Below are 26,980 nucleotides of genomic sequence, written 5' to 3'. Positions count from 1 at the left end.
TCTTCTCATCTATTCCTCCTCACTCCCCTATATACATGCATGCTCGTCTCAGCTATTCATCCTCACTCCCCTATATACATGCATGCTCATCTCAGCTATTCCTCCTCACTCCCCTATATACATGCATGCTCGTCTCAGCTATTCCTCCTCACTCCCCTATATACATGCATGCTCATCTCAGGTATTCCTCCTCACTCCCCTATATACATGCATGTTCGTCTCAGCTATTTCTCCTCACTCCCCTATATACATGCATGCTCGTCTCATCTACTCCTCCTCACTCCCCTATATATATGAATGCTCGTCTCAGCTATTCCTCCTCACTCCTCTATATACATGCATGCTCGTCTCAGCTATTCCTCCTCACTCCCCTATATACATGCATGCTCGTCTCAGCGACTCCTCCTCACTCCCCTATATACATGCATGCTCGTCTCATCTACTCCTCACGCCCCTATATACATGCATGCTCATCTCAGCTATTCCTCCTCACTCCCCTATATACATGCATGCTCGTCTCATCTACTCCTCCTCACTCCCCTATATACATGCAAGCTCGTCTCAGCTATTCCTCCTCACTCCCCTATATACGTGCATGCTCGTCTCATCTACTCCTCCTCACTCCCCTATACACATGCATGCTCGTCTCAGCTATTCCTCCTCACTCCCCTATATACATGTATGCTCGTCTCATCTACTCCTCCTCACTCCCCTATATACATGCAAGCTCGTCTCAGCTATTCCTCCTCACTCCCCTATATACATGCATGCTCTTCAAATCTATTCCTCCTCACTCCCCTATATACATGCATGCTCGTCTCAGATATTCCTCCTCACTCCCCTATATACATGCATGCTCATCTCAGCTAGTCCTCCTCACTCCCCTATATACATGCATGCTCCTCTCAGCTATTCCTCCTCACTCCCCTATATACATGCATGCTCGTCTCAGCTATTCCTCCTCACTCCCCTATATGCATGCATGCTAGTCTCAGCTATTCCTCCTCACTCCCCTATATACATGCATGGTTGTGTCAGCTATTCCTCCTCACTCCCCTAAATACATGCATGCTCGTCTCAGCTATTCCTCCTCACTCCCCTATAAACATGCAAGTTCGTCTCATCTATTCCTCCTCACTCCCCTGTATACATGCATGCTCGTCTCAGCTATTCTTCCTCACTCCCCTATATACATGCATGCTCGTCTCAGCTATTCCTCCTCACTCCCCTCTAAACATGAATGCTCGTCTCAGCTATTTTTCCTCACTCCTCTATATACATGCATGCTCGTTTCAGCTATTCCTCCTCACTCCCCTATATACATGCATGCTCGTCTCAGCTATTCCTCCTCACTCCCCTATATACATGAATGCTCGTCTCAGCTATTCCCCCTCACTCCTCTATGTACATGCATGCTCGTTTCAGCTATTCCTCCTCACTCCCCTATATACATGCATTCTCGTCTCATCTACTCCTCCTCACTCCCCTATATACATGCATGCTCGTCTCATCTACTCCTCCTCACTCCCCTATATACATGCAAGCTCATCTCAGCTATTCCTTCTCACTCCCCTATATACATGCATGCTCATCTCATCTACTCCTCCTCACTCCCCAATATACATGCAAGCTCATCTCAGCTATTCCTTCTCACTCCCCTATATACATGCATGCTCATCTCAGATATTCCTCCTCACTTCCCTATATACATGCATGCTCTTCTCATCTATTCCTCCTCACTCCCCTATATACATGCATGCTCGTCTCAGCTATTCCTCCTCACTCCCCTATATACATGCATGCTCATCTCAGCTATTCCTCCTCACTCCCCTATATACATGCATGCTCGTCTCAGCTATTCCTCCTCACTCCCCTATATACATGCATGCTCGTCTCAGCTATTCATCCTCACTCCCCTATATACATGCATGCTAGTCTCAGCTATTCCTCCTCACTCCCCTATATACATGCATGCTCGTCTCAGCTATTCCTCTTCACTCCCCTATATACATGCATGCTCGTCTCATCTACCCCTCCTCACTCCCCTATATACATGCAAGTTCTTCTCAGCTATTCCACTTCACTCCCCTATATACATGCATGCTCATCTCAGCTATTCCTCCTCACTCCCCTATATACATGCATGCTCATCTCAGCTATTCCTCCTCACTCCCCTATATACATGCATGCTCGTCTCATCTATTCCTCCTCACTCCCCTATACACATGCATGCTCGTCTCATCTACTCCTCCTCACTCCCCTATATACATGCATGTTCGTCTCAGCTATTCCTCCTCACTCCCCTATATACATGCACGCTCGTCTCATCTATTCCTCCTCACTCCCCTATATACATGCATGCTCGTCTCATCTATTCCTCCTCACTCCCCTATATTCATGCATGCTCATCTCATCTATTCCACCTCATTCCCGTATATACATGCATGCTCGTCTCATCTATTCCTCCTCACTCCCCTATATACATGCATGCTCGTCTCAGCTATTCCTCCTCACTCTCCATATACATGCATGCTCGTCTCAGCTATTCCTCCTCACTCCCCTATATACATGCATGCTCATCTCATCTATTCCACCTCACTCCCCTATATACATGCATGCTCGTCTCAGCTATTTCTCCTCACTCCCCTATATACATGCATGCTCATCTCAGGTATTCCTCCTCACTCCCCTATATACATGCATGTTCGTCTCAGCTATTCCTCCTCACTCCCCTATATATATGAATGCTCGTCTCAGCTATTCCTCCTCACTCCTCTATATACATGCATGCTCGTCTCAGCTATTCCTCCTCACTCCCCTATATACATGCATGCTCGTCTCAGCTACTCCTCCTCACTCCCCTATATACATGCATGCTCGTCTCATCTCCTCCTCCTCACTCCCCTATATACATGCATGCTCATCTCAGCTATTCTTCCTCACTCCCCTATATACATGCATGCTCGTCTCATCTACTCCTCCTCACTCCCCTATATACATGCAAGCTCGTCTCAGCTATTCCTCCTCACTCCCCTATATACATGCATGCTCGTCTCATCTACTCCTCCTCACTCCCCTATATACATGCATGCTCATCTCAGCTATTCCTCCTCACTCCCCTATATACATGCATGCTCATCTCATCTACTCCTCCTCACTCCCCTATATACATGCTAGCTCGTCTCAGCTATTCCTCCTCACTCCCCTATATTCATGCATGCTCGTCTCAGATATTCCTCCTCACTCCCCTATATACATGCATGCTCTTCTCATCTATTCCTCCTCACTCCCCTATATACATGCATGCTCGTCTCAGATATTCCTCCTCACTCCAATATATACATGCATGCTCATCTCAGCTAGTCCTCCTCACTCCCCTATATACATGCATGCTCCTCTCAGCTATTCCTCCTCACTCCCCTATATACATACATGCTCGTCTCAGCTATTCCTCCTCACTCCCCTATATACATGCATGCTAGTCTCAGCTATTCCTCCTCACTCCCCTATATACATGCATGGTCGTGTCAGCTATTCCTCCTCACTCCCCTAAATACATGCATGCTCGTCTCAGCTATTCCTCCTCACTCCCCTATAAACATGCAAGTTCGTCTCATCTATTCCTCCTCACTCCCCTGTATACACGCATGCTCGTCTCAGCTATTCTTCCTCACTCCCCTATATACATGCATGCTCGTCTCAGCTATTCCTCCTCACTCCCCTATATACATGAATGCTCGTCTCAGCTATTTTTCCTCACTCCTCTATATAAATGCATGCTCGTTTCAGCTATTCCTCCTCACTCCCCTATATACACGCATGCTCGTCTCAGCTATTCCTCCTCACTCCCCTATATACATGAATGCTCGTCTCAGCTATTCCCCCTCACTCCTCTATATACATGCATGCTCGTTTCAGCTATTCCTCCTCACTCCCCTATATACATGCATGCTCGTCTCAGCTATTCCTCCTCACTCCCCTATATACATGCAAGCTCATCTCATCTACTCCTCCTCACTCCCCAATATACATGCCAGCTCATCTCAGCTATTCCTCCTCACTCCCCTATATACATGCATGCTCGTCTCAAATATTTCTCCTCACTTCCCTATATACATGCATGCTCTTCTCATCTATTCCTCCTCACTCCCCTATATACATGCATTCTCGTCTCAGCTATTCCTCCTCACTCCCCTATATACATGCATGCTCATCTCAGCTATTCCTCCTCACTCCCCTATATACATGCATGCTCGTCTCAGCTATTCCTCCTCACTCCCCTATATACATGCATGCTCGTCTCAGCTATTCCTCCTCACTCCCCTATATACATGCATGCTAGTCTCAGCTATTCCTCCTCACTCCCCTATATACATGCATGCTCGTCTCAGCTATTCCTCCTCACTCCCCTATATACATGCATGCTAGTCTCAGCTATTCCTCCTCACTCCCCTATATACATGCATGGTCGTCTCAGCTATTCTTCCTCACTCCCCTATATACATGCATGCTCGTCTCAGGTATTTTTCCTAACTCCCCTATATACATGCTTGCTCATCCCAGCTATTCCACCTCACTCCCCTATATACATGCATGCTCGTCTCATCTACTCCTCCTCACTCCCCTATATACATGCAAGCTCGTCTCAGCTATTCCTCCTCACTCCCCTATATACATGCATGCTCGTCTCGTCTACTACTCCTCACTCCCCTATACACATGCATGCTCGTCTCAGCTATTCCTCCTCACTCCCCTATATACATGCATGCTCGTCTCATCTACTCCTCCTCACTCCCCTATATACATGCAAGCTCGTCTCAGCTATTCCTCCTCACTCCCCTATATACATGCATGCTCTTCAAATCTATTCCTCCTCACTCCCCTATATACATGCATGCTCGTCTCAGATATTCCTCCTCACTCCCCTATATACATGCATGCTCATCTCAGCTAGTCCTCCTCACTCCCCTATATACATGCATGCTCCTCTCAGCTATTCCTCCTCACTCCCCTATATACATGCATGCTCGTCTCAGCTATTCCTCCTCACTCCCCTATATACATGCATGCTAGTCTCAGCTATTCCTCCTCACTCCCCTATATACATGCATGGTCTTGTCAGCTATTCCTCCTCACTCCCCTAAATACATGCATGCTCGTCTCAGCTATTCCTCCTCACTCCCCTATAAACATGCAAGTTCGTCTCATCTATTCCTCCTCACTCCCCTGTATACATGCATGCTCGTCTCAGCTATTCTTCCTCACTCCCCTATATACATGCATGCTCGTCTCAGCTATTCCTCCTCACTCCCCTCTAAACATGAATGCTCGTCTCAGCTATTCCCCCTCACTCCTCTATGTACATGCATGCTCGTTTCAGCTATTCCTCCTCACTCCCCTATATACATGCATGCTCGTCTCATCTACTCCTCCTCACTCCCCTATATACATGCATGCTCGTCTCATCTACTCCTCCTCACTCCCCAATATACATGCAAGCTCATCTCAGCTATTCCTTCTCACTCCCCTATATACATGCATGCTCGTCTCAGATATTCCTCCTCACTTCCCTATATACATGCATGCTCTTCTCATCTATTCCTCCTCACTACCCTATATACATGCATGCTCGTCTCAGCTATTCCTCCTCACTCCCCTATATACATGCATGCTCATCTCAGCTATTCCTCCTCACTCCCCTATATACATGCATGCTCGTCTCAGCTATTCCTCCTCACTCCCCTATATACATGCATGCTCGTCTCAGCTATTCATCCTCACTCCCCTATATACATGCATGCTAGTCTCAGCTATTCCTCCTCACTCCCCTATATACATGCATGCTCGTCTCAGCTATTCCTCCTCACTCCCCTATATACATGCATGCTAGTCTCAGCTATTCCTCCTCACTCCACTATATACATGCATGGTCGTCTCAGCTATTCTTCCTCACTCCCCTATATACATGCATGCTCGTCTCAGCTATTCCTCCTCACTCCCCTATATACATGCATTCTCATCCCAGCTATTCCACCTCACTCCCCTATATACATGCATGCTCGTCTCATCTACCCCTCCTCACTGCCCTATATACATGCAAGTTCTTCTCAGCTATTCCACTTCACTCCCCTATATACATGCATGCTCATCTCAGCTATTCCTCCTCCCCTATATACATGCATGCTCATCTCAGCTATTCCTCCTCACTCCCCTATATACATGCATGCTCGTCTCATCTATTCCTCCTCACTCCCCTATACACATGCATGCTCGTCTCATCTACTCCTCCTCACTCCCCTATATACATGCATGTTCGTCTCAGCTATTCCTCCTCACTCCCCTATATACATGCACGCTCGTCTCATCTATTCCTCCTCACTCCCCTATATACATGCATGCTCGTCTCATCTATTCCACCTCATTCCCCTATATACATGCATGCTCGTCTCATCTATTCCTCCTCACTCCCCTATATACATGCATGCTCGTCTCAGCTATTCCTCCTCACTCTCCATATACATGCATGTTCGTCTCAGCTATTCCTCCTCACTCCCCTATATACATGCATGCTCATCTCATCCATTCCACCTCACTCCCCTATATACATGCATGCTCGTCTCAGCTATTTCTCCTCACTCCCCTATATACATGCATGCTCATCTCAGGTATTCCTCCTCACTCCCCTATATACATGCATGTTCGTCTCAGCTATTCCTCCTCACTCCCCTATATACATGCATGCTCGTCTCATCTACTCCTCCTCACTCCCCTATATATATGAATGCTCGTCTCAGCTATTCCTCCTCACTCCTCTATATACATGCATGCTCGTCTCAGCTATTCCTCCTCACTCCCCTATATACATGCATGCTCGTCTCAGCTCCTCCTCCTCACTCCCCTATATACATGCATGCTCGTCTCATCTACTCCTCCTCACTCCCCTATATACATGCATGCTCATCTCAGCTATTCTTCCTCACTCCCCTATATACATGCATGCTCGTCTCATCTACTCCTCCTCACTCCCCTATATACATGCAAGCTCGTCTCAGCTATTCCTCCTCACTCCCCTATATACATGCATGCTCGTCTCATCTACTCCTCCTCACTCCCCTATATACATGCATGCTCATCTCAGCTATTCCTCCTCACTCCCCTATATACATGCATGCTAGTCTCAACTATTCCTCCTCACTCCCCTATATACATGCATGGTCGTGTCAGCTATTCCTCCTCACTCCCCTAAATACATGCATGCTCGTCTCAGCTATTCCTCCTCACTCCCCTATAAACATGCAAGTTCGTCTCATCTATTCCTCCTCACTCCCCTGTATACACGCATGCTCGTCTCAGCTATTCTTCCTCACTCCCCTATATACATGCATGCTCGTCTCAGCTATTCCTCCTCACTCCCCTATATACATGAATGCTCGTCTCAGCTATTTTTCCTCACTCCTCTATATAAATGCATGCTCGTTTCAGCTATTCCTCCTCACTCCCCTATATACACGCATGCTCGTCTCAGCTATTCCTCCTCACTCCCCTATATACATGAATGCTCGTCTCAGCTATTCCCCCTCACTCCTCTATATACATGCATGCTCGTTTCAGCTATTCCTCCTCACTCCCCTATATACATGCATGCTCGTCTCAGCTATTCCTCCTCACTCCCCTATATACATGCATGCTCATCTCATCTACTCCTCCTCACTCCCCAATATACATGCCAGCTCATCTCAGCTATTCCTCCTCACTCCCCTATATACATGCATGCTCGTCTCAAATATTTCTCCTCACTTCCCTATATACATGCATGCTCTTCTCATCTATTCCTCCTCACTCCCCTATATACATGCATTCTCGTCTCAGCTATTCCTCCTCACTCCCCTATATACATGCATGCTCATCTCAGCTATTCCTCCTCACTCCCCTATATACATGCATGCTCGTCTCAGCTATTCCTCCTCACTCCCCTATATACATGCATGCTCGTCTCAGCTATTCCTCCTCACTCCCCTATATACATGCATGCTAGTCTCAGCTATTCCTCCTCACTCCCCTATATACATGCATGCTCGTCTCAGCTATTCCTCCTCACTCCCCTATATACATGCATGCTAGTCTCAGCTATTCCTCCTCACTCCCCTATATACATGCATGGTCGTCTCAGCTATTCTTCCTCACTCCCCTATATACATGCATGCTCGTCTCAGGTATTTTTCCTAACTCCCCTATATACATGCTTGCTCATCCCAGCTATTCCACCTCACTCCCCTATATACATGCATGCTCGTCTCATCTACTCCTCCTCACTCCCCTATATACATGCAAGCTCGTCTCAGCTATTCCTCCTCACTCCCCTATATACATGCATGCTCGTCTCGTCTACTCCTCCTCACTCCCCTATACACATGCATGCTCGTCTCAGCTATTCCTCCTCACTCCCCTATATACATGCATGCTCGTCTCATCTACTCCTCCTCACTCCCCTATATACATGCAAGCTCGTCTCAGCTATTCCTCCTCACTCCCCTATATACATGCATGCTCTTCAAATCTATTCCTCCTCACTCCCCTATATACATGCATGCTCGTCTCAGATATTCCTCCTCACTCCCCTATATACATGCATGCTCATCTCAGCTAGTCCTCCTCACTCCCCTATATACATGCATGCTCCTCTCAGCTATTCCTCCTCACTCCCCTATATACATGCATGCTCGTCTCAGCTATTCCTCCTCACTCCCCTATATACATGCATGCTAGTCTCAGCTATTCCTCCTCACTCCCCTATATACATGCATGGTCGTGTCAGCTATTCCTCCTCACTCCCCTAAATACATGCATGCTCGTCTCAGCTATTCCTCCTCACTCCCCTATAAACATGCAAGTTCGTCTCATCTATTCCTCCTCACTCCCCTGTATACATGCATGCTCGTCTCAGCTATTCTTCCTCACTCCCCTATATACATGCATGCTCGTCTCAGCTATTCCTCCTCACTCCCCTCTAAACATGAATGCTCGTCTCAGCTATTTTTCCTCACTCCTCTATATACATGCATGCTCGTTTCAGCTATTCCTCCTCACTCCCCTATATACATGCATGCTCGTCTCAGCTATTCCTCCTCACTCCCCTATATACATGAATGCTCGTCTCAGCTATTCCCCCTCACTCCTCTATGTATATGCATGCTCGTTTCAGCTATTCCTCCTCACTCCCCTATATACATGCATGCTCGTCTCATCTACTCCTCCTCACTCCCCTATATACATGCATGCTCGTCTCATCTACTCCTCCTCACTCCCCAATATACATGCAAGCTCATCTCAGCTATTCCTTCTCACTCCCCTATATACATGCATGCTCGTCTCAGATATTCCTCCTCACTTCCCTATATACATGCATGCTCTTCTCATCTATTCCTCCTCACTCCCCTATATACATGCATGCTCGTCTCAGCTATTCCTCCTCACTCCCCTATATACATGCATGCTCATCTCAGCTATTCCTCCTCACTCCCCTATATACATGCATGCTCGTCTCAGCTATTCCTCCTCACTCCCCTATATACATGCATGCTCGTCTCAGCTATTCATCCTCACTCCCCTATATACATGCATGCTAGTCTCAGCTATTCCTCCTCACTCCCCTATATACATGCATGCTCGTCTCAGCTATTCCTCCTCACTCCCCTATATACATGCATGCTAGTCTCAGCTATTCCTCCTCACTCCACTATATACATGCATGGTCGTCTCAGCTATTCTTCCTCACTCCCCTATATACATGCATGCTCGTCTCAGCTATTCCTCCTCACTCCCCTATATACATGCATGCTCATCCCAGCTATTCCACCTCACTCCCCTATATACATGCAAGCTCGTCTCATCTACCCCTCCTCACTCCCCTATATACATGCAAGTTCTTCTCAGCTATTCCACTTCACTCCCCTATATACATGCATGCTCATCTCAGCTATTCCTCCTCCCCTATATACATGCATGCTCATCTCAGCTATTCCTCCTCACTCCCCTATATACATGCATGCTCGTCTCATCTACTCCTCCTCACTCCCCTATATACATGCATGTTCGTCTCAGCTATTCCTCCTCACTCCCCTATATACATGCAAGCTCGTCTCATCTATTCCTCCTCACTCCCCTATATACATGCATGCTCGTCTCATCTATTCCTCCTCACTCCCCTATATTCATGCATGCTCATCTCATCTATTCCACCTCATTCCCCTATATACATGCATGCTCGTCTCATCTATTCCTCCTCACTCCCCTATATACATGCATGCTCGTCTCAGCTATTCCTCCTCACTCTCCATATACATGCATGTTCGTCTCAGCTATTCCTCCTCACTCCCCTATATACATGCATGCTCATCTCATCCATTCCACCTCACTCCCCTATATACATGCATGCTCGTCTCAGCTATTTCTCCTCACTCCCCTATATACATGCATGCTCATCTCAGGTATTCCTCCTCACTCCCCTATATACATGCATGTTCGTCTCAGCTATTCCTCCTCACTCCCCTATATACATGCATGCTCGTCTCATCTACTCCTCCTCACTCCCCTATATATATGAATGCTCGTCTCAGCTATTCCTCCTCACTCCTCTATATACATGCATGCTCGTCTCAGCTATTCCTCCTCACTCCCCTATATACATGCATGCTCGTCTCAGCTCCTCCTCCTCACTCCCCTATATACATGCATGCTCGTCTCATCTACTCCTCCTCACTCCCCTATATACATGCATGCTCATCTCAGCTATTCTTCCTCACTCCCCTATATACATGCATGCTCGTCTCATCTACTCCTCCTCACTCCCCTATATACATGCAAGCTCGTCTCAGCTATTCCTCCTCACTCCCCTATATACATGCATGCTCGTCTCATCTACTCCTCCTCACTCCCCTATATACATGCATGCTCGTCTCAGCTATTCCTCCTCACTCCCCTATATACATGCATGCTCATCTCATCTACTCCTCCTCACTCCCCTATATACATGCAAGCTCGTCTCAGCTATTCCTCCTCACTCCCCTATATTCATGCATGCTCGTCTCAGATATTCCTCCTCACTCCCCTATATACATGCATGCTCTTCTCATCTATTCCTCCTCACTCCCCTATATACATGCATGCTCGTCTCAGATATTCCTCCTCACTCCAATATATACATGCATGCTCATCTCAGCTAGTCCTCCTCACTCCCCTATATACATGCATGCTCCTCTCAGCTATTCCTCCTCTCTCCCCTATATACATACATGCTCGTCTCAGCTATTCCTCCTCACTCCCCTATATACATGCATGCTAGTCTCAGCTATTCCTCCTCACTCCCCTATATACATGCATGGTCATGTCAGCTATTCCTCCTCACTCCCCTAAATACATGCATGCTCGTCTCAGCTATTCCTCCTCACTCCCCTATAAACATGCAAGTTCGTCTCATCTATTCCTCCTCACTCCCCTGTATACACGCATGCTCGTCTCAGCTATTCTTCCTCACTCCCCTATATACATGCATGCTCGTCTCAGCTATTCCTCCTCACTCCCCTATATACATGAATGCTCGTCTCAGCTATTTTTCCTCACTCCTCTATATAAATGCATGCTCGATTCAGCTATTCCTCCTCACTCCCCTATATACACGCATGCTCGTCTCAGCTATTCCTCCTCACTCCCCTATATATATGAATGCTCGTCTCAGCTATTCCTCCTCACTCCCCTATATACATGCATGCTCGTTTCAGCTATTCCTCCTCACTCCCCTATATACATGCATGCTCGTCTCATCTACTCCTCCTCACTCCCCTATATACATGCATGCTCTTCTCATCTATTCCTCCTAACTCCCCTATATACATGCATGCTCGTCTCAGCTATTCCTCCTCACTCCCCTATATACATGCATGCTCTTCTCATCTATTCCTCCTAACTCCCCTATATACATGCATGCTCGTCTCAGCTATTCCTCCTCACTCCCCTATATACATGCATGCTCATCTCATGTATTCCTCCTCACTCCCCTATATACATGCATGTTCGTCTTTGCTATTCCTCCTCACTCCCCTATATACATGCATGCTCGTCTCAGCTATTCCTCCTCACTCCCCTATATACATGCATGCTCGTCTCATCTACTCCTTCTCACTCCCCTATATTCATGCAAGCTCGTCTCAGCTATTCCTCCTCACTCCCCTATATACATGCATGCTCGTCTCAGATATTCCTCCTCACTCCCCTATATACATGCATGCTCTTCTCATCTATTCCTCCTCACTCCCCTATATACATGCATGCTCGTCTCAGCTATTCCTCCTCACTCCCCTATATACATGCATGCTCATCTCAGCTATTCCTTCTCACTCCCCTATATACATGCAAGCTCGTCTCAGCTATTCCTCCTCACTCCCCTATATACATGCATGCTCATCTCAGGTATTCCTCCTCACTTTCCTATATACATGCATGTTTGTCTCAGCTATTCCTCCTCACTCCCCTATATACATGCATGCTCGTCTCATCTACTCCTCCTCACTCCCCTATATATGAATGCTCGTCTCAGCTATTCCTCCTCACTCCTCTATATACATGCATGCTCGTCTCAGCTATTCCTCCTCACTCCCCTATATACATGCATGCTCGTCTCAGCTACTCCTCCTCACTCCCCAATATACATGCATGCTCGTCTCATCTACTCCTCCTCACTCCCCTATATACATGCATGCTCATCTCAGCTATTCCTCCTCACTCCCCTATATACATGCATGCTCGTCTCATCTACTCCTCCTCACTCCCCTATATACATGCAAGCTCGTCTCAGCTATTCCTCCTCACTCCCCTGTATACATGCATGCTCGTCTCATCTACTCCTCCTCACTCCCCTATATACATGCATGCTCGTCTCAGCTATTCCTCCTCACTCCCCTATATACATGCATGCTCGTCTCATCTACTCCTCCTCACTCCCCTATATACATGGAAGCTCGTCTCAGCTATTCCTCCTCACTCCCCTATATACATGCATGCTCGTCTCATCTACTCCTCCTCACTCCCCTATATACATGGAAGCTCGTCTCAGCTATTCCTCCTCACTCCCCTATATACATGCATGCTCGTCTCAGATATTCCTCCTCACTCTCCTTTATACATGCATGCTTATCTTAGCTAGTCCTCCTCACTCCCCTATATACATGCATGCTCCTCTCAGCTATTCCTCCTCACTCCCCTATATACATGCATGCTCGTCTCAGCTATTCCTCCTCACTCCCCTATATACATGCATGCTAGTCTCAGCTATTCCATCTCACTCCACTATATACATGCATGCTCATCTCAGCTATTCCTCCTCACTCCCCTATATACATGCATGCTAGTCTCAGCTATTCCATCTCACTCCACTATATACATGCATGCTCATCTCAGCTATTCCTCCTCACTCCCCTATATACATGCATGCTCGTCTCATCTACTCCTCCTCACTCCCCTATATACATGCAAGCTCGTCTCAGCTATTCCTCCTCACTCCCCTATATACATGCATGCTCGTCTCATCTACTCCTCCTCACTCCCCTATATACATGCATGCTCTTCTCAGCTATTCCTCCTCACTCCCCTGTATACATCCATGCTCGTCTCATCTACTCCTCCTCACTCCCCTATATACATGCAAGCTCGTCTCAGCTATTCCTCCTCACTCCCCTATATACATGCATGCTCGTCTCAGATATTCCTCCTCACTCCCCTATATACATGCATGCTCTTCTCATCTATTCCTCCTCACTCCCCTATATACATGCATGCTCGTCTCAGATATTCCTCCTCACTCCAATATATACATGCATGCTCATCTCAGCTAGTCCTCCTCACTCCCCTATATACATGCATGCTCCTCTCAGCTATTCCTCCTCTCTCCCCTATATACATACATGCTCGTCTCAGCTATTCCTCCTCACTCCCCTATATACATGCATGCTAGTCTCAGCTATTCCTCCTCACTCCCCTATATACATGCATGGTCATGTCAGCTATTCCTCCTCACTCCCCTAAATACATGCATGCTCGTCTCAGCTATTCCTCCTCACTCCCCTATAAACATGCAAGTTCGTCTCATCTATTCCTCCTCACTCCCCTGTATACACGCATGCTCGTCTCAGCTATTCTTCCTCACTCCCCTATATACATGCATGCTCGTCTCAGCTATTCCTCCTCACTCCCCTATATACATGAATGCTCGTCTCAGCTATTTTTCCTCACTCCTCTATATAAATGCATGCTCGATTCAGCTATTCCTCCTCACTCCCCTATATACACGCATGCTCGTCTCAGCTATTCCTCCTCACTCCCCTATATATATGAATGCTCGTCTCAGCTATTCCTCCTCACTCCCCTATATACATGCATGCTCGTTTCAGCTATTCCTCCTCACTCCCCTATATACATGCATGCTCGTCTCATCTACTCCTCCTCACTCCCCTATATACATGCATGCTCTTCTCATCTATTCCTCCTAACTCCCCTATATACATGCATGCTCGTCTCAGCTATTCCTCCTCACTCCCCTATATACATGCATGCTCTTCTCATCTATTCCTCCTAACTCCCCTATATACATGCATGCTCGTCTCAGCTATTCCTCCTCACTCCCCTATATACATGCATGCTCATCTCATGTATTCCTCCTCACTCCCCTATATACATGCATGTTCGTCTTTGCTATTCCTCCTCACTCCCCTATATACATGCATGCTCGTCTCAGCTATTCCTCCTCACTCCCCTATATACATGCATGCTCGTCTCATCTACTCCTTCTCACTCCCCTATATTCATGCAAGCTCGTCTCAGCTATTCCTCCTCACTCCCCTATATACATGCATGCTCGTCTCAGATATTCCTCCTCACTCCCCTATATACATGCATGCTCTTCTCATCTATTCCTCCTCACTCCCCTATATACATGCATGCTCGTCTCAGCTATTCCTCCTCACTCCCCTATATACATGCATGCTCATCTCAGCTATTCCTTCTCACTCCCCTATATACATGCAAGCTCGTCTTAGCTATTCCTCCTCACTCCCCTATATACATGCATGCTCATCTCAGGTATTCCTCCTCACTTTCCTATATACATGCATGTTTGTCTCAGCTATTCCTCCTCACTCCCCTATATACATGCATGCTCGTCTCATCTACTCCTCCTCACTCCCCTATATATGAATGCTCGTCTCAGCTATTCCTCCTCACTCCTCTATATACATGCATGCTCGTCTCAGCTATTCCTCCTCACTCCCCTATATACATGCATGCTCGTCTCAGCTACTCCTCCTCACTCCCCAATATACATGCATGCTCGTCTCATCTACTCCTCCTCACTCCCCTATATACATGCATGCTCATCTCAGCTATTCCTCCTCACTCCCCTATATACATGCATGCTCGTCTCATCTACTCCTCCTCACTCCCCTATATACATGCAAGCTCGTCTCAGCTATTCCTCCTCACTCCCCTGTATACATGCATGCTCGTCTCATCTACTCCTCCTCACTCCCCTATATACATGCATGCTCGTCTCAGCTATTCCTCCTCACTCCCCTATATACATGCATGCTCGTCTCATCTACTCCTCCTCACTCCCCTATATACATGGAAGCTCGTCTCAGCTATTCCTCCTCACTCCCCTATATACATGCATGCTCGTCTCAGATATTCCTCCTCACTCTCCTTTATACATGCATGCTTATCTTAGCTAGTCCTCCTCACTCCCCTATATACATGCATGCTCCTCTCAGCTATTCCTCCTCACTCCCCTATATACATGCATGCTCGTCTCAGCTATTCCTCCTCACTCCCCTATATACATGCATGCTAGTCTCAGCTATTCCATCTCACTCCACTATATACATGCATGCTCATCTCAGCTATTCCTCCTCACTCCCCTATATACATGCATGCTAGTCTCAGCTATTCCATCTCACTCCACTATATACATGCATGCTCATCTCAGCTATTCCTCCTCACTCCCCTATATACATGCATGCTCGTCTCATCTACTCCTCCTCACTCCCCTATATACATGCAAGCTCGTCTCAGCTATTCCTCCTCACTCCCCTATATACATGCATGCTCGTCTCATCTACTCCTCCTCACTCCCCTATATACATGCATGCTCTTCTCAGCTATTCCTCCTCACTCCCCTGTATACATCCATGCTCGTCTCATCTACTCCTCCTCACTCCCCTATATACATGCAAGCTCGTCTCAGCTATTCCTCCTCACTCCCCTATATACATGCATGCTCGTCTCAGATATTCCTCCTCACTCCCCTATATACATGCATGCTCTTCTCATCTATTCCTCCTCACTCCCCTATATACATGCATGCTCAACTCAGATATTCCTCCTCACTCCCCTATATACATGCATGCTCATCTCAGCTAGTCCTCTTCACTCCCCTATATACATGCATGCTCCTCTCAGCTATTCCTCCTCACTCCCCTATATACAAGCATGCTCGTCTCAGCTATTCCTCCAAACTCCACTATATACATGCATGGTCGTGTCAGCTATTCCTCCTCACTCCCCTAAATACATGCATGCTCGTCTCAGCTATTCCTCCTCACTCCCCTATAAACATGCAAGTTCGTCTCATCTATTCCTCCTCACTCCCCTATATACATGCATGCTCATCTCAGCTAGTCCTCCTCACTCCCCTATATACATGCATGCTCCTCTCAGCTATTCCTCCTCACTCACCTATATACATGCATGCTCGTCTCAGCTATTCCTCCTCACTCCCCTATATACATGCATGCTAGTCTCAGCTATTCCTCCTCACTCCCCTATATACATGCATGGTCATGTCAGCTATTCCTCCTCACTCCCCTAAATACATGCATGCTCGTCTCAGCTATTCCTCCTCACTCCCCTATATACATGAATGCTCGTCTCAGCTATTTTTCCTCACTCCTCTACATACATGCATACTCGTTTCAGCTATTCCTCCTCACTCCCCTATATACATGCATGCTCGTCTCAGCTATTCCTCCTCACTCCCCTATATACATGAATGCTCGTCTCAGCTATTCCCCCTCTCTCCTCTATATACATGCATGCTCGTTTCAGCTATTCCTCCTCACTCCCCTATATACATGCATGCTCGTCTCAGCTATTCCTCCTCACTCCCCTATATACATGAATGCTCGTCTCAGCTATTCCCCCTCTCTCCTCTATATACATGCATGCTAGTTTCAGCTATTCCTCCTCACTCCCCTATATACATGCATGGTCGTGTCAGCTATTCCTCCTCACTCCCCTAAATACATGCATGCTCGTCTCAGCTATTCCTCCTCACTCCCCTATAAACATGCAAGTTCGTCTCATCTATTCCTCCTCACTCCCCTATATACATGCATGCTCATCTCAGCTAGTCCTCCTCACTCCCCTATATACATGCATGCTCCTCTCAGCTATTCCTCCTCACTCACCTATATACATGCATGCTCGTCTCAGCTATTCCTCCTCACTCCCCTATATACATGCATGCTAGTCTCAGCTATTCCTCCTCACTCCCCTATATACATGCATGGTCATGTCAGCTATTCCTCCTCACTCCCCTAAATACATGCATGCTCGTCTCAGCTATTCCTCCTCACTCCCCTATATACATGAATGCTCGTCTCATCTATTTTTCCTCACTCCTCTACATACATGCATGCTCGTCTCAGCTATTCCTCCTCACTCCCCTATATACATGCATGCTCGTCTCAGCTATTCCTCCTCACTCCCCTAAATACATGCATGCTAGTCTCAGCTATTCCTCCTCACTCCCCTATATACATGCATGGTCATGTCAGCTATTCCTCCTCACTCCCCTAAATACATGCATGCTCGTCTCAGCTATTCCTCCTCACTCCCCTATATACATGCATGCTCGTCTCAGCTATTCCTCCTCACTCCCCTATATACATGAATGCTCGTCTCAGCTATTCCCCCTCTCTCCTCTATATACATGCATGCTCGTTTCAGCTATTCCTCCTCACTCCCCTATATACATGCATGCTCGTCTCAGCTATTCCTCCTCACTCCCCTATATACATGAATGCTCGTCTCAGCTATTCCCCCTCTCTCCTCTATATACATGCATGCTAGTTTCAGCTATTCCTCCTCACTCCCCTATATACATGCATGCTCGTCTCAGCTATTTCTCCTCACTCCCCTATATACATGCATGCTCGTCTCATCTATTCCTCCTCACTCCCCTATATACATGCATGCTCATCTCATCTATTCCTTCTCACTCCCCTATATACATGCATGCTCGTCTCATCTATTCCTCCTCACTCCCCTATATACATGCATGCTCATCTCAACTATTCCTTCTCACTCCCCTATATACGTGCATGCTCGTCTCATCTATTCCTCCTCACTCCCCTATATACATGCATGCTCGTCTCAGCTATTCCTCCTCACTCACCTATATACACGCATGCTCGTCTCAGCTATTCCTCCTCACTCCCCTATATACATGCATGCTCTTCTCAGCTATTCCTCCTCACTCCCCTATATACATGCATGCTCGTCTCATCTACTCCTCCTCACTCCCCTATATACATGCATGCTCATCTCAACTATTTCTCCTCACTCCCCTATATACATGCATGCTCGTCTCAGCTATTCCTCCTCACTCCCCTATATACATGCATGCTCGTCTCAGCTATTCCTCCTCACTCCCCTATATACATGCATGCTAGTCTCAGCTATTCCTCCTCACTCCCCTATATACATGCATGGTCATCTCAGCTATTCCTCCTCACTCCCCTAAATACATGCATGCTCGTCTCAGTTATTCTTCCTCACTCCCCTATATACATGCATGCTCGTCTCAGCTATTCCTCCTCATTCCCCTATATACATGCATGCTCATCCCAGCTATTCCACCTCACTCCCCTATATACATGCATGCTCGTCTCATCTACTCCTCCTCACTCCCCTATATACATGCAAGTTCTTCTCAGCTATTTCACTTCACTCCCCTATATACATGCATGCTCATCTCAGCTATTCCTCCTCACTCCCCTATATACATGCATGCTCATCTTAGCTATTCCTCCTCACTCCCCTATATACATGCATGCTCGTCTCATCTATTCCTCCTCACTCCCCTATATATGAATGCTCATCTCAGCTATTTCTCCTCACTCCCCTATATACATGCATGCTCGTCTCATCTACTCCTCCTCACTCCCCTATATATGAATGCTCGTCTCAGCTATTTCTCTTCACTCCCCTATATACATGCATGCTCGTCTCATCTACTCCTCCTCACTCCCCTATATACATGCATGTTCGTCTCAGCTATTCCTCCTCACTCCCCTATATACATGCATGCTCGTCTCATCTATTCCTCCTCACTCCCCTATATACATGCATGCTCGTCTCATCTACTCCTCCTCACTCCCCTATATATGAATGCTCGTCTCAGCTATTTCTCCTCACTCCCCTATATACATGCATGCTCGTCTCATCTACTCCTCCTCACTCCCCTATATACATGCATGTTCGTCTCAGCTATTCCTCCTCACTCCCCTATATACATGCATGCTCGTCTCATCTATTCCTCCTCACTCCCCTATATACATGCATGCTCGTCTCATCTATTCCTCCTCACTCTCCTATATACATGCATGCTCATCTCATCTATTCCACCTCACTCCCCTATATACATGCATGCTCGTCTCATCTATTCCTCCTCACTCCCCTATATACATGCATGCTCGTCTCAGCTATTCCTCCTCACTCTCCATATACATGCATGCTCGTCTCAGCTATTCCTCCTCACTCCCCTATATACATGCATGCTTATCTCATCTATTCCACCTCACTCCCCTATATACATGCATGATCGTCTCAGCTATTTCTCCTCACTCCCCTATATACATGCATGCTCGTCTCATCTATTCCTCCTCACTCCCCTATATACATGCATGCTCATCTCATCTATTCCTTCTCACTCCCCTATATACATGCATGCTCTTCTCATCTATTCCTCCTCACTCCCCTATATACATGCATGCTCATCTCATCTATTCCTTCTCACTCCCCTATATACATGCATGCTCGTCTCATCTATTCCTCCTCACTCCCCTATATACATGCATGCTCGTCTCAACTATTCCTCCTCACTCACCTATATACATGCATGCTCGTCTCAGCTATTCCTCCTCACTCACCTATATACACGCATGCTCGTCTCAGCTATTACTCCTCACTCCCCTATATACATGCATGCTCGTCTCAGCTATTCCTCCTCACTCCCCTATATACATGCATGCTCGTCTCATCTACTCCTCCTCACTCCCCTATATACATGCATGCTCGTCTCAGCTATTCCTCCTCACTCTTCTATATACATGCATGCTTGTCTCAGCTATTCCTCCTCACTCCCCTATATACATGCATGCTCGTCTCAGCTATTCCTCCTCACTCCTCTATATACAGCAATGCTCGTCTCAGCTATTCGTCCTCACTCCCCTATATACATGTATGCTCGTCTCATCTATTCCTCCTCACCCCCCATATACATGCATGCTCATCTCAGCTATACCTCCTCGCTCCTCTATATACATGCATGCTTGTCTCATCTATTCCTCCTCACTTCCCTATATATATGCATGCTTGTCTCAGCTATTCCTCTTCACTCCCCTATATACATGCATGCTCGTCTCAGCTATTCTTCCTCACTCCTCTATATACAGCAATGCTCGTCTCAGCTATTCCTCCTCACTCCCCTATATACATTCATGCTCGTCTCATCTATTCCTCCTCACCCCCCTATATACATGCATGCTCATCTCAGCTATTCCACCTCACTCCCCTATATACATGCATGCTCGTCTCAGCTATTCTTCCTCACTCCTCTATATACAGCAATGCTCGTCTCAGCTATTCCTCCTCACTACCCTTTATACATTCATGCTCGTCTCATCTATTCCTCCTCACCCCCCTATATACATGCATGCTCATCTCAGCTATTCCTCCTCACTCCCCTATATACATGCATGCTCGTCTCAGCTATTCCTCCTCACTCCCCTATATACATGCATGCTCATCTTAGCTATTCCACCTCACTCCCCTATATACATGCATGCTCGTCTCATCTACTCCTCCTCACTCCCCTATATACATGCAAGTTCTTCTCAGCTATTCCACTTCACTCCCCTATATACATGCATGCTCATCTCAGCTATTCCTCCTCACTCCCCTATATACATGCATGCTCATCTCAGCTATTCCTCTTCACTACCCTATATACATGCATGCTCGTCTCATCCATTCCTACTCACTCCTCTATATACATGCATGCTACTCTCAGCTATTCCTCCTCACTCCCCTATATACATGCATGCTCGTCTCATCTATTCCTTCTCACTCCCCTATATACATGCATGCTCGTCTCATCTATTCCTCCTCACTCCCCTATATACATGCATGCTCGTCTCATCTACTCCTCCTCACTCCCCTATATACATGCATGTTCATCTCAGCTATTCCTCCTCACTCACCTATATACATGCATGCTCGTCTCAGCTATTCCTCCTCACTCCTCTATATACATGCATGCTCGTCTCATCTATTCCTCCTCACTCCCCTATATACATGCATGCTCATCTCATCTATTCCACCTCACTCCCCTATATACATGCATGCTTGTCTCATCTATTCCTCCTCACTCCCCTATATACATGCATGCTCGTCTCAGCTATTCCTCCTCACTTCCCATATACATGCATGCTCGTTTCAGCTATTCCTCCTCACTCCCCTATATATATGCATGCTCATCTCATCTATTCCACCTCACTCCCCTATATACATGCATGCTCGTCTCAGCTATTTCTCCTCACTCCCCTATATACATGCATGCTCGTCTCATCTATTCCTCCTCACTCCCCTATATACATGCATGCTCGTCTCATCTATTCCTCCTCACTCCCCTATATACATGCATGCTCGTCTCATCTATTCCTCCTCACTCCCCTATATACATGCATGCTCGTGTCATCTATTCCTCCTCACTCACCTATATACATGCATGCTCATCTCATCTATTCCTCCTCACTCCTCTATATACATGCATGCTCGTCTCAGCTATTCCTCCTCACTTCCCATATACATGCATGCTCGTTTCAGCTATTCCTCCCCACTCCCCTATATATATGCATGCTCATCTCATCTATTCCACCTCACTCCCCTATATACATGCATGCTCGTCTCAGCTATTTCTCCTCACTCCCCTATATACATGCATGCTCGTCTCATCAATTCCTCCTCACTCCCCTATATACATGCATGCTCGTCTCATCTATTCCTCCTCACTCCCCTATATACATGCATGCTCGTCTCATCTATTCCTCCTCACTCCCCTATATACATGCATGCTCGTCTCATCTATTCCTCCTCACTCACCTATATACATGCATGCTCATCTCATCTATTCCTCCTCACTCCTCTATATACATGCATGCTCGTCTCAGCTATTCCTCCTCACTCCCCTATATACATGCATGCTCGTCTCAGCTATTCCTCCTCACTCCCCTATATACATGCATGCTCGTCTCAGCTATTCCTCCTCACTCCCCTATTTACATGCATGCTTGTCTCAGTTATTCCTCCTCACTCCCCTATATATATGCATGCTCGTCTCAGATATTCCTCCTCACTCCTCTATATACAGCAATGCTCGTCTCATCTATTCCTCCTCACCCCCTTATATACATGCATGCTTATCTCAGCTATTCCTCCTCACTCCTCTATATACATGAATGCTCGTCTCATCTATTCCTCCTCACTTCCCTATATACATGCATGCTTGTCTCAGCTATTCCTCTTCACTCCCCTATATACATGCATGCTCGTCTCAGCTATTCCTCCTCACTCCCCTATGTACATGCATGCTCGTCTTATCTATTCCTCCTCACTCCCCTATTTACATGCATGCTCGTCTCATCTATTCCTCCTCACTCCTCTATATACATGCATGCTCGTCTCAGCTATTCCTCCTCACTCCCCTATGTACATGCATGCTCGTCTTATCTATTCCTCCTCACTCCCCTATATACATGCATGCTCGTCTCATCTATTCCTCCTCACTCCTCTATATACATGCATGCTCGTCTCAGCTATTCCTCCTCACTTCCCAATATACATGCATGCTCGTCTCATCTATTCCTCCTCACCCCCCTATATACATGCATGCTCATCTCATCTATTCCTCCTCACCCCCCTATATACATACATGCTCATCTCATCTATTCCTCCTCACTCCCCTATGTACATGCATGCTCGTCTCATCTATTCCTCCTTACTTCCCTATATACATGCATGCTCATCTCATCTATTCCTCCTCACTTCCCTATATACATGCATACTCGTCTCACTTCTCCTCCTCCCTCCCCTATATACATGCGTGCTCGTCTCAGCTATTCGTTTTTAACCCACAGACAGGCATGTTAATCTTAGCTGAGAGCTATCACTGATGCCTATCACATGCTTGTCTCATAGCTATTCCCTTTGATCAGACTAAGCTTAGCTAGCTGTCAGCTATTACATACATTCTCATCTCACAGTTCTTCCCGCAGAATCCCCCAGTATACGTGCATGCTCGGATACTACTCCAGACTCAGTCCCCCAATATTTCTCCACATTCCCCTATATATGTGCACCTGGCTGACAACTGTTATTCCAGCCCCCATATATAGTAAATGACACATGAGATGGATACCATACATATTTACATAATACAGCTTTAAAAAGACACATGTCCATCAAGTACAACCAAGGGAACGATAAATGGAAAAAGGCTGCATCCAGAACGCACTAAAAGACCAAGCTCTTTCCTCTTGATCATGAGTCGATCGACTGCTTCAACATTTAGAACAAGAATTTTACACATCAACATAAGTATTTACATTATTTTATTCTAAAAAAAATCAGCGACTTTCTAATCTATCAATGGTTCCTGCTGTGACCAGCTCCTGAGATCAGCTGTTCATTGAAAAAAATAAAGTTGGATCCAAAATGGCCGAGTTCAAAATGGCCGCCATGGTCCCACCCATCTTGAAAAGTGTACATGAATTTTCAGGAGCTGGTTCTTACTGTAAAGAACCAGCTCCTGATAATTCATGTACACTTTTCAAGATGGGTGGTGACCATGGCGGCCATTTTGAACTCGGCCATTTTGGATCCAACTTTATTTTTTTCAATGGGAAGAGGGTCATGTGACACATCAAACTTATTGAGAATTTCACAAGAAAAACAATGGTGCACTTGGTTTTAGCATAACTTTATTCTTTCATAAGTTATTTACAAGTTTATGACCACTTATAAAATGTGTTCAAAGTGCTGCCCACTGTGTTGGATTGTTAATGCAACCCTCTGCTTCCACTCTTGACACACTGATAGCAACACCGCAGAAGAAATGCTAGTACAGGCTTCCAGCATCCGTTGTTTCTGATGCTACATCTGGTATCTTCACAGCATAGACAGTTGCCTTCAGATGACTCCAAAGATAAAAGTCTAAGGGGGTCAGATCGGGAGACTTTGGTGGTCATTCAACTGGCCCATGATGACCAATCCACTTTCCATGAAACTGTTCATGTTAGAAGGAATGCTCGGACCTGACACCCAAGATGGTGCACCACCACATTATGGGTGTCAGGTCTGAGCATTCCTACATGAACAGTTTCCATGAAAGAATAAGGTTACGTTAAAACCAAGCACACCATTTTTTTTCTTGTGAAATTCTCAATAAGTTTGATGTGTCACATGACCCTCTTCCCATTGAAAAAAATAAAGTTGGATCCAAAATGGCCGAGTTCAAAAGCCGCCACGGTCACCACCAATCTTGAAAAGTTTTCCCTCTCCCATATACTAATGTGCCACAAACAGGAAGTTGATATCACAACCATTCCCATTTTATTTAGGTGTATCCATATAAATGGCCCACCCTGTACTATATGAATGTGTAATTTACCAATGTTATTATTCATTTTATTAAACATAAATTGAGATTTGTAAGATTCCTATAATAGCTTTCATTTACATTTTTGCAGATTTTCTATTTATTAATAAAATTAAATCATCATGTGCAGCAAACAGCATCTAAAGTCCAATATATGCCGACAACATAGGAAATAGCAAGAAAAGATTGGACTTAGTTACAGTGTTTCTAGTATTTTGCTTTATTTCTGCTCTATTTTTTTAGAAATTTAGTTTTCATTTTTGCCTATGAATATTAATGGATCATGAAATGCCGTATAATAATAATATACTAATTTGTCAACCTACCAATACACAAATAAATAAATATGGATTATGGGGAGAATGAGGAAGGTATTTTGTTACAATGTACAATGAAATGTCTCTTGTTTCTTGACAGTTGAATGATTGATTCCATTGTTACATTGTTTCCTGAGATAGAAACATTGAAGTCAAAGATTAATTGTAATGATGTCATCCTCGGCTAATTGTGGGGTTTCCCCCTAAAAGATGTCTACCTTCCAAGTGCTCCATAAGGGGGTAAAATAAATAGGACAAGATGGAATATTTTGGGGAATTTTTTAGAAAAACAAACACCAAATAATAAACATTAAATATTAACAAAATTCATAAATAATGATTTGCTACATTAATCAATAGACACCTCTATCTTTACACCTACAGATGTAGCAGAGATGGATTTGCAGAGTGGTGATATAAGGAATTGTTGGAGTCATTTTACATAGGACTGCAGGTATTCTTATTTTCGATTTTCAGCATTTTTTTGCTCAATATTGAAGCGAAGAACAAACAGAAAATTAAATGGTGCATTATACAAGTAAGAGAGCGTCATCAGAATTTATGGGATCTGTGTGCAGTTCAACCACGGCTTGATTCTCGTGTTATTGCTTTTTTTGCGGGGGTTAACTCTTCACGCATCCATTGGAAATCCATAAAAAAAGTCTGCCATGTTTCGCCCCAATAAGTAACTATCTCAATTTTCTGAAGATCCGCAGCGGAGCAAACTGTAAATCCGTGGCATCCACTGACCACACAGCTAGATACATAGGAAACAACTATTAGAGAAAGGTCTGAGTGCACTCACCTGCTGCCATCTCCATCTCCAGACCCGTCTGCCCCACTCCTAGAATTTATCTTATAATCTGCAAGGACCGGTGCCTGACGGGATAAACCGGTATCTCTGGTCTGGCCACTGCCTGACCAGGAAGAAATGGCTGCACTTTGGAATAGTTCATTTTTTTTCATATTCAATAAGCTGTCAAAAGAAAATATGACAAACTTGTAATAATAGCGAAGAATGTAAATATCAGATAACACTACAATCAATATAACAGTTATTATAGACAGGGGAGTCACCACATAGTGATTTTCAGGAGTCATCTGGTTACGTAGGTGACCGGCGTTGTTTATCCACCTCTGAGCCCCGCCGTACAACTTACATATCTTATACTGATCCCGACTAATGATGGAAGAACACCGGGATATTCAGGTCAGAACATGGACCCCATTCAGATGAATGGGGAGCCCAAACAACCATTGTTTGCCACTCTGTCATCTGCATGATAGAGCAGCAAATACTGCCTCTGAACGGCGGTACCATTATTACCGGCGGTCAGAGAGCTGCAGCTCCCATGCTATCGGATGACAGCATGAGCCCGCAGCTGTAACCAGCAGTAAAAACTTTATTTCCGGTCACAGAGGTGTTGGCTGATGGGAGAGTACTACTCTCATCAGCCTACGCCTGCTGACGCTAATAACACTGAGAGCAGGCGTGACTGATGGGAGTATTTTTCAGCCGCCGCCTGAGCTATAAATAAGTAAATAATTAACAAAAAAAGGTGTGGGTTTACTTGTATTTTTGATAACCAGACAGGCAAAACTGACAGCTGCAACCTTCACC

General features: G+C 45.7%; 1 protein-coding gene across 1 annotated transcript in view; it reads right to left on the bottom strand.

The window, feature by feature from the left end:
• Positions 1-26,195, bottom strand: part of LOC143770525 (IgGFc-binding protein-like) — a 64,559-nt gene extending 38,364 nt beyond the window's left edge. Inside the window, exon 1 of the mRNA XM_077260208.1 lies at positions 26,165-26,195. Within this exon, the coding sequence (XP_077116323.1) occupies positions 26,165-26,180 (16 nt within the window). The 5' untranslated portion in view covers positions 26,181-26,195. The remainder of the gene's footprint in view (positions 1-26,164) is intronic.
• Positions 26,196-26,980: the final 785 nt, after the last annotated feature.

The sequence above is a fragment of the Ranitomeya variabilis genome, chromosome 4 (assembly GCF_051348905.1).
Source record: "Ranitomeya variabilis isolate aRanVar5 chromosome 4, aRanVar5.hap1, whole genome shotgun sequence".
Taxonomy (NCBI): Eukaryota; Metazoa; Chordata; class Amphibia; order Anura; family Dendrobatidae; genus Ranitomeya; species Ranitomeya variabilis.
Note: the sequence above shows the minus strand (reverse complement) of the source record. Positions and strands in the feature narration are given on the sequence as shown.